This window comes from Varroa jacobsoni, unplaced genomic scaffold (genome assembly GCF_002532875.2).
Source record: "Varroa jacobsoni isolate VJ856 unplaced genomic scaffold, vjacob_1.0 scaffold_1263, whole genome shotgun sequence".
In the NCBI taxonomy this organism is placed as follows: Eukaryota; Metazoa; Arthropoda; class Arachnida; order Mesostigmata; family Varroidae; genus Varroa; species Varroa jacobsoni.
Window position 1 is genome coordinate 603,585 of NW_019214165.1, and position 12,726 is coordinate 616,310.

Here is a 12,726-nt window from a genome sequence, read left to right on the forward strand (position 1 = left end):
TCAAGAGAGCTTATCGTATGTAATATTACTGCCTGTCTGTCTGTCTGTCTGTCTTTAACCCAGTCTGTCTTATCTCTGTCGTTCAAACTAACGCCCATACATTGATCAATATTCCTCAATAGGAAAATAGCCGACCGTGCGGCAATAGCCAGACATTTGAGTGATAGCACGTTATATGGAAAACAGAACAGCCTTATAAAGTTCTTGTCTGTAAGCATACAGTCCATATCAGCTCTCGTGTTTTGCTTCTAGTTGGCTTATGCACTACACCTCTTGAATAGAAATACACCACTTCTAATGGGAACTAAACCACCAACTATAATCTCATGCTTCGAGCCAGTCAATATTTCAGGTACGTTTCTAACGTATAGCAGTGACAAATCATTCGAGGACGGGATCATTTGTGTAACTGCTTTTTTACCGTTTAACAAAAACTATACCATAATAATAATAATACAATCACACTCAATATACCTTATTTAATGACTTTTTTCAATCAATCTAGCTGCCCAATAGATGGCGGAACGAATGTCCGTTGTCTGTATCTGTATAGATCGATAGTAATTATATGCACGGTTTTACTTAAAGCTCTATCGATGGACGTGATATACATATTTCACCTGTGATAGTAATAATATCGTAATAAATAATCTCACCTAATTTGCATATAAGTTTATTTTACGAAAAAAGGTACATTTTTACGCGGACTGACCCGTTGTTGGCCGCTTTAGTACTTATTTGGACGTACCAAGTATTTATATAAGTATATGGTCTGCCACAGGACTATATCCTACTGTATCTTAGGTCCTACTAGCGATTTATCGGTTGTTACCCGGGCATACGTGCAGACGTATATTTAAAATTTATACGTTTCTAGGCGCTCTGCTCAGAATAGCGGTACCGAGAAGAACAATACAGTTGAAAGCGTTGCGACGAAAGCAAGTGGCACCGTAAAGACGGAATCAAGCGTACGGTGGTAACGTTGCTCAACATCAGAAATGAGGGCTTCTGACTTCTCGCCTGCGGTCCCGTCTGCTCCCACGAGACCCGTCAGCTTAGCTAAGAATGAGCAGTCCATGTGACCGCGTAAAATAGCCAAATGAGTACAATTACATAGGAAGAGGCCAGACAGAATTGCAATGAACAAGCCATTGAGAACGGTAAGGATAGACAAGTTTTCTGGGACCGATTCGTCCGATGACCGAAGGTGTACAAGTGCCGAACCCAGGAGCAGGGTGACGATTAACAGACGGATATCGGCCTTCGTCGCGGGGATCATCATCGTGAGAAGCGCAAGAGTCACAATGGCGATTAGCGGCACGACGCGTTCTACTACGTGCCGGCAAGCTTTACGCTGTATAGTCAGCGTCACTTGAACACTCGGGTAGGCATTTTCGCAGCAGGCATATTTCTTTTCGCGACGTTCACTTTCTGTAGAAATCAACTTCCATTCGCTATTTTGCATGAAAACATCATTATCAAGATCGGTGCCCACTTGGAGGTCAATTTTTGTCTTGTCGTACGTCCAGCTGCCAAAGACGAGAGTGCAGCGTTGTATATCGAACGGGAACCATATCGCGCTAAGATTGCATGTTACCTCACCGCTCAACGGGGGCACCCACAGCACCTGAAGTAGATTATCGTTGAATAATGGATAAAATGTGAGATTAACGAAAAATGTAACAGATTATGCTAACTGCATACGCACACAGGCTAAATCATTCCCCGAAACCTGCTATTATAAGAAATATAATAAAAGAGAAGCACACGCATAAAGGCACTGGTTACCTAAAAAAAGTATGTAGGTGTACATATATGCCCGAAAACTCTCGATTTCACCTATGAAAATGCTTTTTTTATTCGATTCCTTATGGGGATCGAACAAGGGCTATCTAGATTTGAATTATCGAACGAAAGGACTCCGAAGATTTTCCATGCGAGGACGATATACCAACGTCTGTCGATAGCAATATACTGTCTAGTACAGTGTTAAATTCTTACCGTTCCATCACTGCTGACAAGGGTTAGTGTGTTTTCGACGCTTAATTCATAAGCGTTGTATAGCCTAAGATCAGGCTTCCAAAGGGTCTCGATCGGAAGATTGAGAATAGTGATTTCATCGTGATCCGACGCGTTCCATTTGAGTTGCACGTCTTTCCACGATAGCTTGACCCAGCCATGCAGCATCAACCTGTTGTCGTCGACATCAACAACATCAAGTTTAATCGGCACAAAGCTCACATTGATCGTCAGCGATTCGCCGGCGCGGGTCACAGGTCTGCTGCTCGATTCGTAATTTGCCAAAAGACTCTGTATAAGTTTTTCTTCCGCTGGCGATGCCCAGACGCCACCAACGGCCATTCCCAACATTACGAGCAGACGTGTTGTCATCATATCAGCTCAAGCAAAAATATCTGTTCACAATAGTGCACCACTGGTTCTCACTGGTTTACATATGCGTGTAAGAACTGACGCAATTCAGGTGAACTGCGCCTTCGTAGTATGCGTTGCGGATATCGTTTCGCCTTGTGGAAGACACAGCGCAATGGCAAATAGATGATCGCACGCAGATATATCCATGGCATAACAGGTGATGTCCAGCTAGATTGCCGCTGATTAGCCATCTCCGGCAAAGGCGAGGGAGGACGCAGGTTAACTGTTGAGTCGCCATTTTTTTTTGTCACTGATCGGGCAGTGTCGCTAGCGTCAGGCGTAATAGCGTTTATGCGGGGCGTAGTGTGACCGATTTTGCGTAACGTTTCAGGTAACTATGGGTGAAGCGGGTTAAAGAGGGAAACAACACCTCCCCGCCCCACGTCCCACTGGAAGCCGGAGCGACGGCAGCGACTCAGTGCACTTGCATGGAATCACGATTACTATTAAAACACATTAACAAGCTCTGTTTCGTTCAATCTTTCAACAGCTAGCCACCAGTACTTCGTCGATGCAATGACAGTGCAGAGAATAAGTATACAGTGTATGCTAGCAAGGAAATTCACTTTCTAGATCTGCAATATAGCCGGTTGAACATAGACCAGTTCGTTTACGAACTCGTTTAATATGAGCCGAAACCAACTTAAATGGAATCGATAGATCGGCTTAAGGAACTACAGGTGGAACTTCGTCGAACTTGTAGTTACTTGCACAAAGACTAATTTTTTCAGCCTTCGCTTTTTCTGCATTTCGTAGGTCCACTATAGTTTATATTCCTAGTAATTATGGTTTTATCGTCTTTTTATTTTCATAGATCGCGCTGATATCGACGACTCCAAGCTAGGAATTAAAAGCATTCGTTTCCCGTGTACAGGTTTCAGTGATTATGTATAGGCCAAATGAGAATAAAGTGGTCATTCTAATCGCTGCAACGAGAGTGGGTCACTTTGTTATAGACTAAGAAACTGACTTCACTTCTATAATAGCCGGAATAATCGGCCTGTACCTAAAGTGGCTATATTGACTTTCGCCTTGTAAAACTCAAGGATACACGGCGCGTAGGGAGAAATACGCAACACTAGCTATTGCGCGGTCCAATCCAGAAACAGCATAGGTAATACTATCGAGTCTTTCATCGCCTTCCAAGCAATGCTTTCAGCCAACCAACCAGTTACAACCAACGTTGTCACCAATGCTTTCACTAGGGTTTATTGTCACCGCGCCGAACATACTGCAGCGCTGTTGCTATCGCATAGCAACAAAAGCGATGGCAGGTTAACGCCAATACATCAACGACGCCTGGATGACGCTCTAGAGCGACTTTGCCGGAAAGAAGCAAGTAGAAATAAGCAAGTTTTCCAAATCTACCCAATGAGCCGTCACAACTCTGTTCGTTATAGAGACACTATCACTGTCAGTACTGGCAAATTGCTTTCCACTCTCGACGTTTATTTTGACTGTCGCTGCTTACGATCGAACAAGAACTGCTTCGACCCTCTGTCACCCCTAAAATCGCCGTACAACGGCCGATAACAAACGTTTCCTGTCTCTCAATCGTCAACAACGCTACTGGCGTGACATAATGCAATTTTTTTTGTTGGCCCACTATTCAGTGCCGACCAGCCGCTTACGGACTGAAATTCATTCGATTATAGTTTAAGAAAGGGTACGAAGAAGCCAGTTAAAGGTTCACCTGGTGTCATTTAATAAACAAATCTAGAATATATGTATATATATAGCGTAATTAAATATTTAGGGAAGGGTGTCAACGGATGGGTGGCCTTTCGATGATTTAAGGGGTAATCGTGTTTTCTTTCCACCGCAATAACTTGCTTTCTGTTTGCTGATGTGATGCGAAGCGATGTTTGTTGGGGGTAGACGGAACAAAGCACTCTTGACGATTTTGATTATTAGTAAAGCTCACAAAGCGGTAAGTGCGCGCTACGCCTGCTCCAATTTGTAAGGCGATGCTTATAGATGTAAAGGGAAAATTTTAGATAATCGAAAGGTGCTGACCCTGTTAATGTGTTCTATTGCAATTTCATTTTGTAATTTCTGTGTCGTAGTAGACGGGGAGTAATTCTGCAATCCGTGCATCTATTATATATATTTTCAGAGGCAGCAATAAAAGCTGCTACTCCACGACACTAGAACGTCGATCGAACGTTCTGCTGACGGGCTTCTCCGAGGCTTCAAGTCTGTCACAGTACGGGCAAATCCTTGAAACTCTTGTGAATGATCGCTTAAACTTCACTCGTTCTTTCTTGCTGCTTTCTTGAATAATTACGTTTCTGAAAACAAGTTATATTCATATCGGAGATCTCTAAGTTATAGTAAACAACACGGCAGACAGAATGCTCTTTAGCTATCTTCTAATAAAACGTAAATTTACTCTGGTACGAAACAGTTAATCGTTGGTTAGTGACACATTTGTTCTATTTTAATGCAAAAGAACATTTATTTTGACTTCAAAACAAGTGATGATGATACTACTATATATCTATGTCTAATTTGAGATTATGTTTTTATTTGCTCTTAATTTCTATTACCTATAGACCTAAAAAGTACGATTGAGATTTGCCATGGCCTTTCCAGTCGAGCCTAACAGATATAAGCCTAGGTCTGCTATTTTTATGATTTCGACACTGTGCTGTGGTACGTTCTTGTTCTATTACGGGATCTTAGGGTAGCTTCATCCCTGTTCCGTTTCGTTATTGTGCCTGTTACAGTACACCTAAAATGACGAACTGTCTTTCAAAGTAGTTTTATCTACGTCCAAATAGTTTTAAACAGAAATGTTTGCAATAGTAATAATAATTAGCTTGTCACCTTTTCTTTATCGATCTATGGGTGGAACGACTTAGGTCCTACATATAAGCAGGCTTAATACCAAACATAGTACAAATTCATGTGGAAACTGCTCCACATACTGATCGATATAAAAAGGGCATCATCTTCCATCACGAGCACATTAATTCTAATCACATTGCTTAAAGTACCTCGCGCATGTACAGGCCTAATAGTACCAGTGGACGGAGTGGACCAGATATCTGTAAAGTAATAATTACTTTTCTACCGTCTACAATGATCCTTTATGGTTACGCGGTGCGCTGTTCGCCCATACAAACAAGGCGTCCATTGCTCCTTGCCTCAGATAGTTCTTAATTAGAATTCATGATACCTATATATATATATATATATGATGATATATAACCTTTAATACATACTCGCCAATGTTGACGAGCTACCGTAGTTCAAGGTTTTCTTTAGAGCTAAGTAGACACGTTTCTAGCACTGATCAAGAGCAGAGACCCGATACCTTAAAAATGCTTAGAGATTTATCCCTATTTGTGGAGCGTCGATATTTATTTGCGGCTTGGTGCTCCTAAAATGGCGTCAGACAATTTTAAGATTGTACCTGAAATGCAAACCTCGCTCTTACAAAGACCGTTATATATTTGTTCGACATGATCTTGTTTGCTGTGGGTTAGTAAGGCGTCCTTAGCAGATGAAGCGAGTCGGACCCTCAGAAAAACAGTTTGAGGTGTTTGTACACAAGCACCCACACACGTTCAAATTGAAAGGCCTATCTACCTGACTAGGCCTTTCTCACAAGCTTCGTCTCGTCAAAGTTATGGCAACGACTTACTGCCTGCTGTTTCTGAAGTTCAATAAAAATTCAGCTCCTTTAAAAACAAATGAAGCTGAGTGTATAAAAGTAGGAATAATATTATTTCCAGGAAGTCCAATCGTATACTGGCATGTAGCTGAGCTTCAACAATGTAACACGTATCAGTATATACACACATATATATGTATATATAAGGCAAGTAATGCACACTATCTATCAGTTATGAATATTTAAATAAAGTTAAACAAACAAGTATAAGAAATAATCCACATATGTGACTTGTGTCTTCAGCCAATCACCCGAATTTAGTTTGCAGGTCCTGACGAGCTCACGTGTATCAATGGTTACTGAGCAGTCCTGCAGTGATGGCTAACAGATGAAATCCTTATCCTCAATAGTGGCAACTCTTTTTAATCGAACTCTGAAAATGTTGCAGGTTGATAATAACTATAATACGTATGTATTTAGGCTTGCTCAAACGACAAAATATGTTGATATACTACAACTACTGAACTTCGTTACTTACGGAAGTTGTGTCATAAACAGGAATTCAGGAGTGCAGAGTCCTGCTAAGAACTCTTGGACCTAACTTCTAACAGCTGAACAAGTCGCCCGACCAAAACCTTTTGAAATCGTGACTCACGTCCAATATGATGTGTCAATACACTGGTCTACAGCAACGAGGAATTCCGAGAAAACCCTCGTTGCTATAGGTAAGTGCACTATTGAAGACTTTGTGTTGTCAATCTGCAAAGAAGCGTGTGTCTTACACGTGGCACGCAATGCGTATAAAATGAGCTTTATGATCTGTTGTCCTGCTGACTGAGACTTGAAAGCGCTGTAAGATGCACGGGCAACAAACGACGTCAGAACCCATTTCGACATCCGAAGGACATCATAAACCAGCTACAATTCTCGTTTAAAATTAGTCGTTTAAGCATTAACGCAAACCGAAATACATCGTGTGCCTTGTAAAAGGTTTTCGTCTTTTTGCAAACCCATAGTATAAAGATTATGAGGCAGCTTTACTTTTCGTTCGCTTTGCGTTATCTTCCTGTAGAACTGCGCGAAGTCGGACCATACTTTTGAACGCTCTGCGGTGAACTTCAAGCTTCCAGACTTCAGGAGAGACGATCGACTTAGTACTCATATTTCACGAAAACCATGGGCTGAACTTTTGACGAATTGCCCCCGGATACAATTTGCATATAGGCAAAGCATGTTTTAATAAAATATGTTCCACAACCAAATAAAGTTAGTGATATAAGTGAGCGGGCACAAAATAATGTTTTTCATTGAAGCTGTATTTCGTAAACGTTCGTTTTATAAGAACTACATCAGAAACGATTGAAAATCGTACGAACCTGTTACGACTTTCAGGCAGAACCTTGAAGCACACCTTGCGATGCGCTCCTTTCTTCTGACAGAAAAAAATCCCATTACAAGGTTATGAATGAATGTTTGGCGCCGCATTCCCTGTGTAGTTATATCCTCTTTCCTCTTTAGTTACCTTGAAGACATTATGGCTTTTTCTGCTTGCTCCGATAGTGATGCTTTTTACTGCTTTTATTTTTTTTATAAATAATATAGAAGTTTTTGTTGCAGAAGAGTATCGAAGGGCCTATTTTGAAGATAAGCGTCTCTTCATTTCTGATTAACCTAACTGATAAAGTTAGACCGAGCGAATGATACTAGTAGAAGCAGCTAAAATGCGAAATCCCTTGCGAATATAATCTTCCACGATAAAGGTAATATGTTTTTCTGGATCATTGCTGTCCTAGTAACGGTTTTCGATTCGAGTAAACCGCACCTGTCTTTATTCAACCCATCAGTGCTATATTACGAACAGAACGGGAACGCCTATACATGAACACTTATTAACCCATGATTAACTTATTAACCAAGAACAAGTTCCAATAAAATTCATAGAGCGACAGCAGCCATATTGCTAGCTTGTGCTATGCGCTAGTTACAACGCTGAAGCTAGAACAGACTGCAGAAGATAGAAGCCCAGCACACTGACTCTTCTGCTACAGATCTGAAACTTCATTTATGCTTTAAGTGGTAACTATAATATTGGGAATATAACGGGTCTTTTCAGTTATTTAAATGAGACAAAAATATACTCTGCTGGTGAATACGCTCCACATTTGTTACGACTGACATTTTCTAGAATGCACGTGCCTTTGAAAATGGCCGCACAAAAAAAACTTTTATGTCATCCTTAAAACAAGTTACTGCAGCCAATTACAGGTTGTATATATTAGAGGTCGAACAAATCAGATTCGATCTGCCGAATAATTTAAACTAAGAACCATATTGCAACAGACGCGGTATCTGTGCGCTTAATACGATCGAATTGGGGACCCGTGCATGACGTGTAAAACGAGAGTTTGCACTAGATCCCTTCCAGCAAGAACAGCTCTACGGTTTCCGTAGTCGAAATCAAATGTAAGGGTCGAATTTTGAAACACCATTTCCACAAGCAAGTGTTTCCAAAATACGTACATGAGATATAATATACGATGGGAACGTACAATTTACATTGTAGTCAGTTCAGTGACTCATAGAGCTGAAATCGTCTCAAAAAAAAAAAAAAAAATTTCACTCAAATCTGGTTAAACAAAGCCATGGAATTATATTAAATAAAATAATTATAACCTAGAGAAAAGGACTATTCTTACTCAATATGTGGCGTATAATGGTATTAAATCTGAAAATAGATAAATCATGCAATAACATTTAAAGAAATTACAAGCACGTCACCTTCTGTCCGTACCCGTTTGACAAGTGAAGTATTCGTTCCATCGGAGACGATATATACGGTGACTACTGACGGTTGCTGTCTCATCATATGGCGGCAGGTTTTCATAGGCGTTAAAAAATAACGGCATTCTCAGAAGACTAGGGATACATGTGCGTTCTTTCTCTTTTTTTTTGTTGCAGTTATGGCAGAATTATCTAACAGCATGTAACGTAACACTGCCAATCTACAGATACAGCACTGGTGAAGGACAATATACGTTTTAAGGCAAAATAGCACCTTCTCGTAGTTTGTTCTGTAGTAGCTAAGCGTGTCTGCACCAATAAAGCTCAAGGAAACCCGTCCACTGTAGCTCTTAGTGATTCTTATGTCTCACAACACATCCTAGAATATGCCAAAACAACTCTATATATTGAATTGGACTTTTTAAAAAGCAGTTATTGATACAATGTGTTATCTTGTCTCGATGAATGGATCATCAACCATAGTCGCTTGGAGGTATTCTAACAGTTGTGTTGTCGACTGTTATTTCTGTATATGCTGACCCTTGTTAAATAAGCGCTTATAAATATGCTCTGTTGATCCAGGTCCTCGTATATGTGACTCAGTATGACTCCGCCCTTTTTGTCAAAGCTTCCAATCAGAGAATACGTTTTAAAACGGAAAACACAGTCGAAAATCACGCCGGAGCAAACGTTGACGATTTAATAATTTCGTGGTGGAAGTATCTACGATTCGCTTTAAAACATTATCAAACTATTAAAATACCGGCTTCGGAATAACCTACCGTCGAGAAAGGTATTCATGATGATAAAGTCTAAAGTATATAGGATATTATAGTTGAACAAAAAAACAGACATTTGATGACAATTTGTTGACATTGGTTGATATTGTAATGAATAGTGGTTCTGTATTCGCATGCCGGTTCCATAATTAACAGGTTTATGGTTGCCTACAAAGATGTATGTTGATGTGGCCGACAGACAAATCATTTACGGCAGAGATGATGCTATTCCGTTTAAGATAATTATAGTCGATCCATTTGCTGACGTCTCTTCTATGCGACTAGCTAGAAAGATACGACAAAAATCATCCTGGGTGCCAACCGAATGCCTAAAGTTTCTCCTATTCCGCCGTGACTGTAAACAGAAGACAAACTGTGCCGCATTGTTGGGTCCTACTTCAAGCAGTACATGATATGTTTCATAATCTTAATGGTGATTGATGTGTCATCATGAACCAAATGATGTCTTAACATGCCCGACTCACGCTTTGCCTAAGATGTGCTACGATTTTTTCCTAGATAACATAGTTTCGTCTGTACGATCCATTCAGTGTGAGAAACATTGACTTTCGAAGAAGAGGCTTTGAACTCTCTCATTGGAGTCGCACTCGTTCACTTCGTCGAGGTTGTGAATCACCCATTTGTTGTAGCTATAGGTCCATAGTTGTGCAGAACCTCCAATGTATTTAAGATTAGTTACGCTGTGTCCTTACGATGTGTAGGAATGCCCGCCCCTAATAGCTTTTTTTTACTTTCATTAATAAAAATAATGGGGCAAAAGATAGGCGGGACAGTTACGAAACATACGCGTACATATTGTGATATATACACTATAGTGTTAAAACCATCCGGATATATAAATAGAATATTTACAAAATTAGGGGCGATTAATGGAATAGTGACCAACTGTATATAGCTATGTATTTGTAGCAAAATAATCAAGTGAGGACGAGGCCGAATAAATACTCAAATATAGATGCGGTGCCATATCCATCATCGATTGACAGATTGGCCCCTAACCTTGGCCTTTTCAATGTAGGTTTAATAGGCAAACCTTATCGCGACTGGTACCTTTAGCTTTTATGACGTAAAATTATTGACGTTACGTTTTGCCGACACAGCGGTTAGTACTATCTTATTTTCGTTTAGCATACGCAAAAACTGGACTTATTTTACACCGTCCAAGGAAGCTGCGCTGATGTGCTCTCTCACTGTAGTTCCGACCGAGTACAATATCGTGGTTCCCTTGCAGAAGAATGCTCGGGCTCACGCTGTCGAACCGTTCCAATATAGTTCATTCTGACAAAAACTTTGAAGCCAACAGAAGTTAAATAGAACTATTAGAAGTTATTAGACACACAGCCCTAACTGGCCTCGCTGCTGGTCGCGCAAATTACTACCCGAAAAGTTTAGGAACTGTAAAAAGCAGGTCGTTTAGGAGCATTAATTATTGATGGTGGCTGTGCGTGGCGGCAAAGAACTCGTTGAGGCCAAACAAAAGATATGACGATTTTTCTTGTGTGTGAAACCTCTGTTAACATGACTGTGATATGTGTTATAAAGTCCTGCACAATTATCTTGGATTGACGAAAATCGATGGATGCCACGCGAACTTGAAGCAAGTAACCGCGGCTGAGGTAAGTTCTTGTACTCCATTTACAGTCTGATCCTAAGTACAGTGTCAAAAACAGCATAAGAATATCCCAATTCAAATTCCGTACTCTGTATATATATATATATATATACCCATATACGTATTCTGAGACATAATAAAATGTTCTGGAGGATAGAAAGTGCGTTGAGACATCTTTATTCTACAAGACATAGCTGCAAGTGTCCGAAGTGTGCCAGGACGACAAAAGGACAAAAGAAAAAAAGGACGGCGTTTTTTATGAGAGAGCCTTCCTCAACAGCTGCGGAACTTTCGGACAGCCGAGCCAGGCGACAGTTCAGAAGTTTCTAGCAGTTTTTATCCTCGCTTGAGTTGTCCTGTTATATCAATTGTAATCGGGAAATAGAAAGTGCCCACTGCCTGTGATAAATATAGTCATCGCTTTTTGATACAAGGTTTCCTTTCTTCTATTTCATGATCACTGTGCAGGGTACTACCGACAAACGTGGATCTCTAAATCAGAAATCACACTTCAGCTTCCTGTGTGTCTAATTTGTTTTAGAATAGGGCTACATATGTTGGCCAAGAGAATATAATACGTAGATAATGTTCATTCTAGAAGTATACTTTCATCGTCGGTTTAAGCATAGCTAGTCAAAACGATCTTTCTGCGGTATTTAGAACCAGCATACGCTACGCTGTTCGGTACGAATTTGCTTGTAATGCACCGCTTTCATTTAAAGTAGGGCTTAAAAATGATAGGATTCCTGTTCGAAAATGATTGCACAAAACGCTTTCATGCTGGCTTATATAGGGATTTGCTCACTGATACAAACAAACAAAGTATAATACTAGTAAAAATACTGTTTCCGTTTCTATTAAATGCTCGAATGGAACTTCAGAGGACGTCATCATTGGCATAGTCATACCAACACTAATTGCAAACTATTATGATCTATAACAGCTTTTACCAACAGCAACTCTCAAGATAAATTGACACGGAACAGATGTACAGTATACAAACTTACTAATTTACCGATCAATAAAGCACTAAGCACTAGTGAGAAAAACAGGCACCGTTGACAATCACTTGATGAACCATACCTGACGTCGACGAGGCGCGTCGCCGGTGCCGCTGCTGCTATACTTGCAGAAGAAGCGACAACGTCTAGCTAATGCAAGGAACAACCAGCGCCAAGGGCGGCGAAATCGTGTCATAGCAGTTTCATAGCAGTAGGTAGGGGCAAATACCTCATAGGTATGTTATACGGCATTTGTATATTGCAATTATAAAGCTATAATGTCACAAGGCAGAAGTTCAAATGCTTCCTTAGTCAAGTTGCTTGAAGTTTGATGCGTGATACATGGAAAAGAATGTACTTTGGACCATAACTTAGCAGCGAGATAAGTTCATAGCATGATATACCATGTAGATCATTTCTGAAAGCACAAGCATGACACTAGATCATATTGGGCGAGTAACATTGTTTTATCAAATAATA

At 40.3% G+C, this 12,726-nt stretch overlaps 1 protein-coding gene and 1 long non-coding RNA gene across 2 annotated transcripts; one reads left to right on the top strand and one right to left on the bottom strand.

Annotated features, from left to right (window-relative positions):
* Positions 1 to 657: 657 nt before the first annotated feature.
* On the bottom strand, positions 658 to 2,537 carry LOC111268197 (neuronal acetylcholine receptor subunit alpha-3). Its single transcript, XM_022847020.2, has 2 exons — positions 2,002 to 2,537; positions 658 to 1,627 (listed from the first exon to the last, which is right to left on the bottom strand). Exons 1-2 carry the CDS (start codon positions 2,392 to 2,394, stop codon positions 887 to 889), a joined length of 1,134 nt encoding a protein of 377 aa, XP_022702755.1. The 5' UTR covers positions 2,395 to 2,537; the 3' UTR covers positions 658 to 886.
* A 125-nt stretch (positions 2,538 to 2,662) lies between these two features.
* Positions 2,663 to 7,332, top strand: LOC111268198 (uncharacterized). The gene is made up of 3 exons (XR_002685067.2): positions 2,663 to 4,363; positions 6,611 to 6,777; positions 7,125 to 7,332. It is a non-coding gene; the product is annotated as an uncharacterized LOC111268198 (long non-coding RNA).
* Positions 7,333 to 12,726: the final 5,394 nt, after the last annotated feature.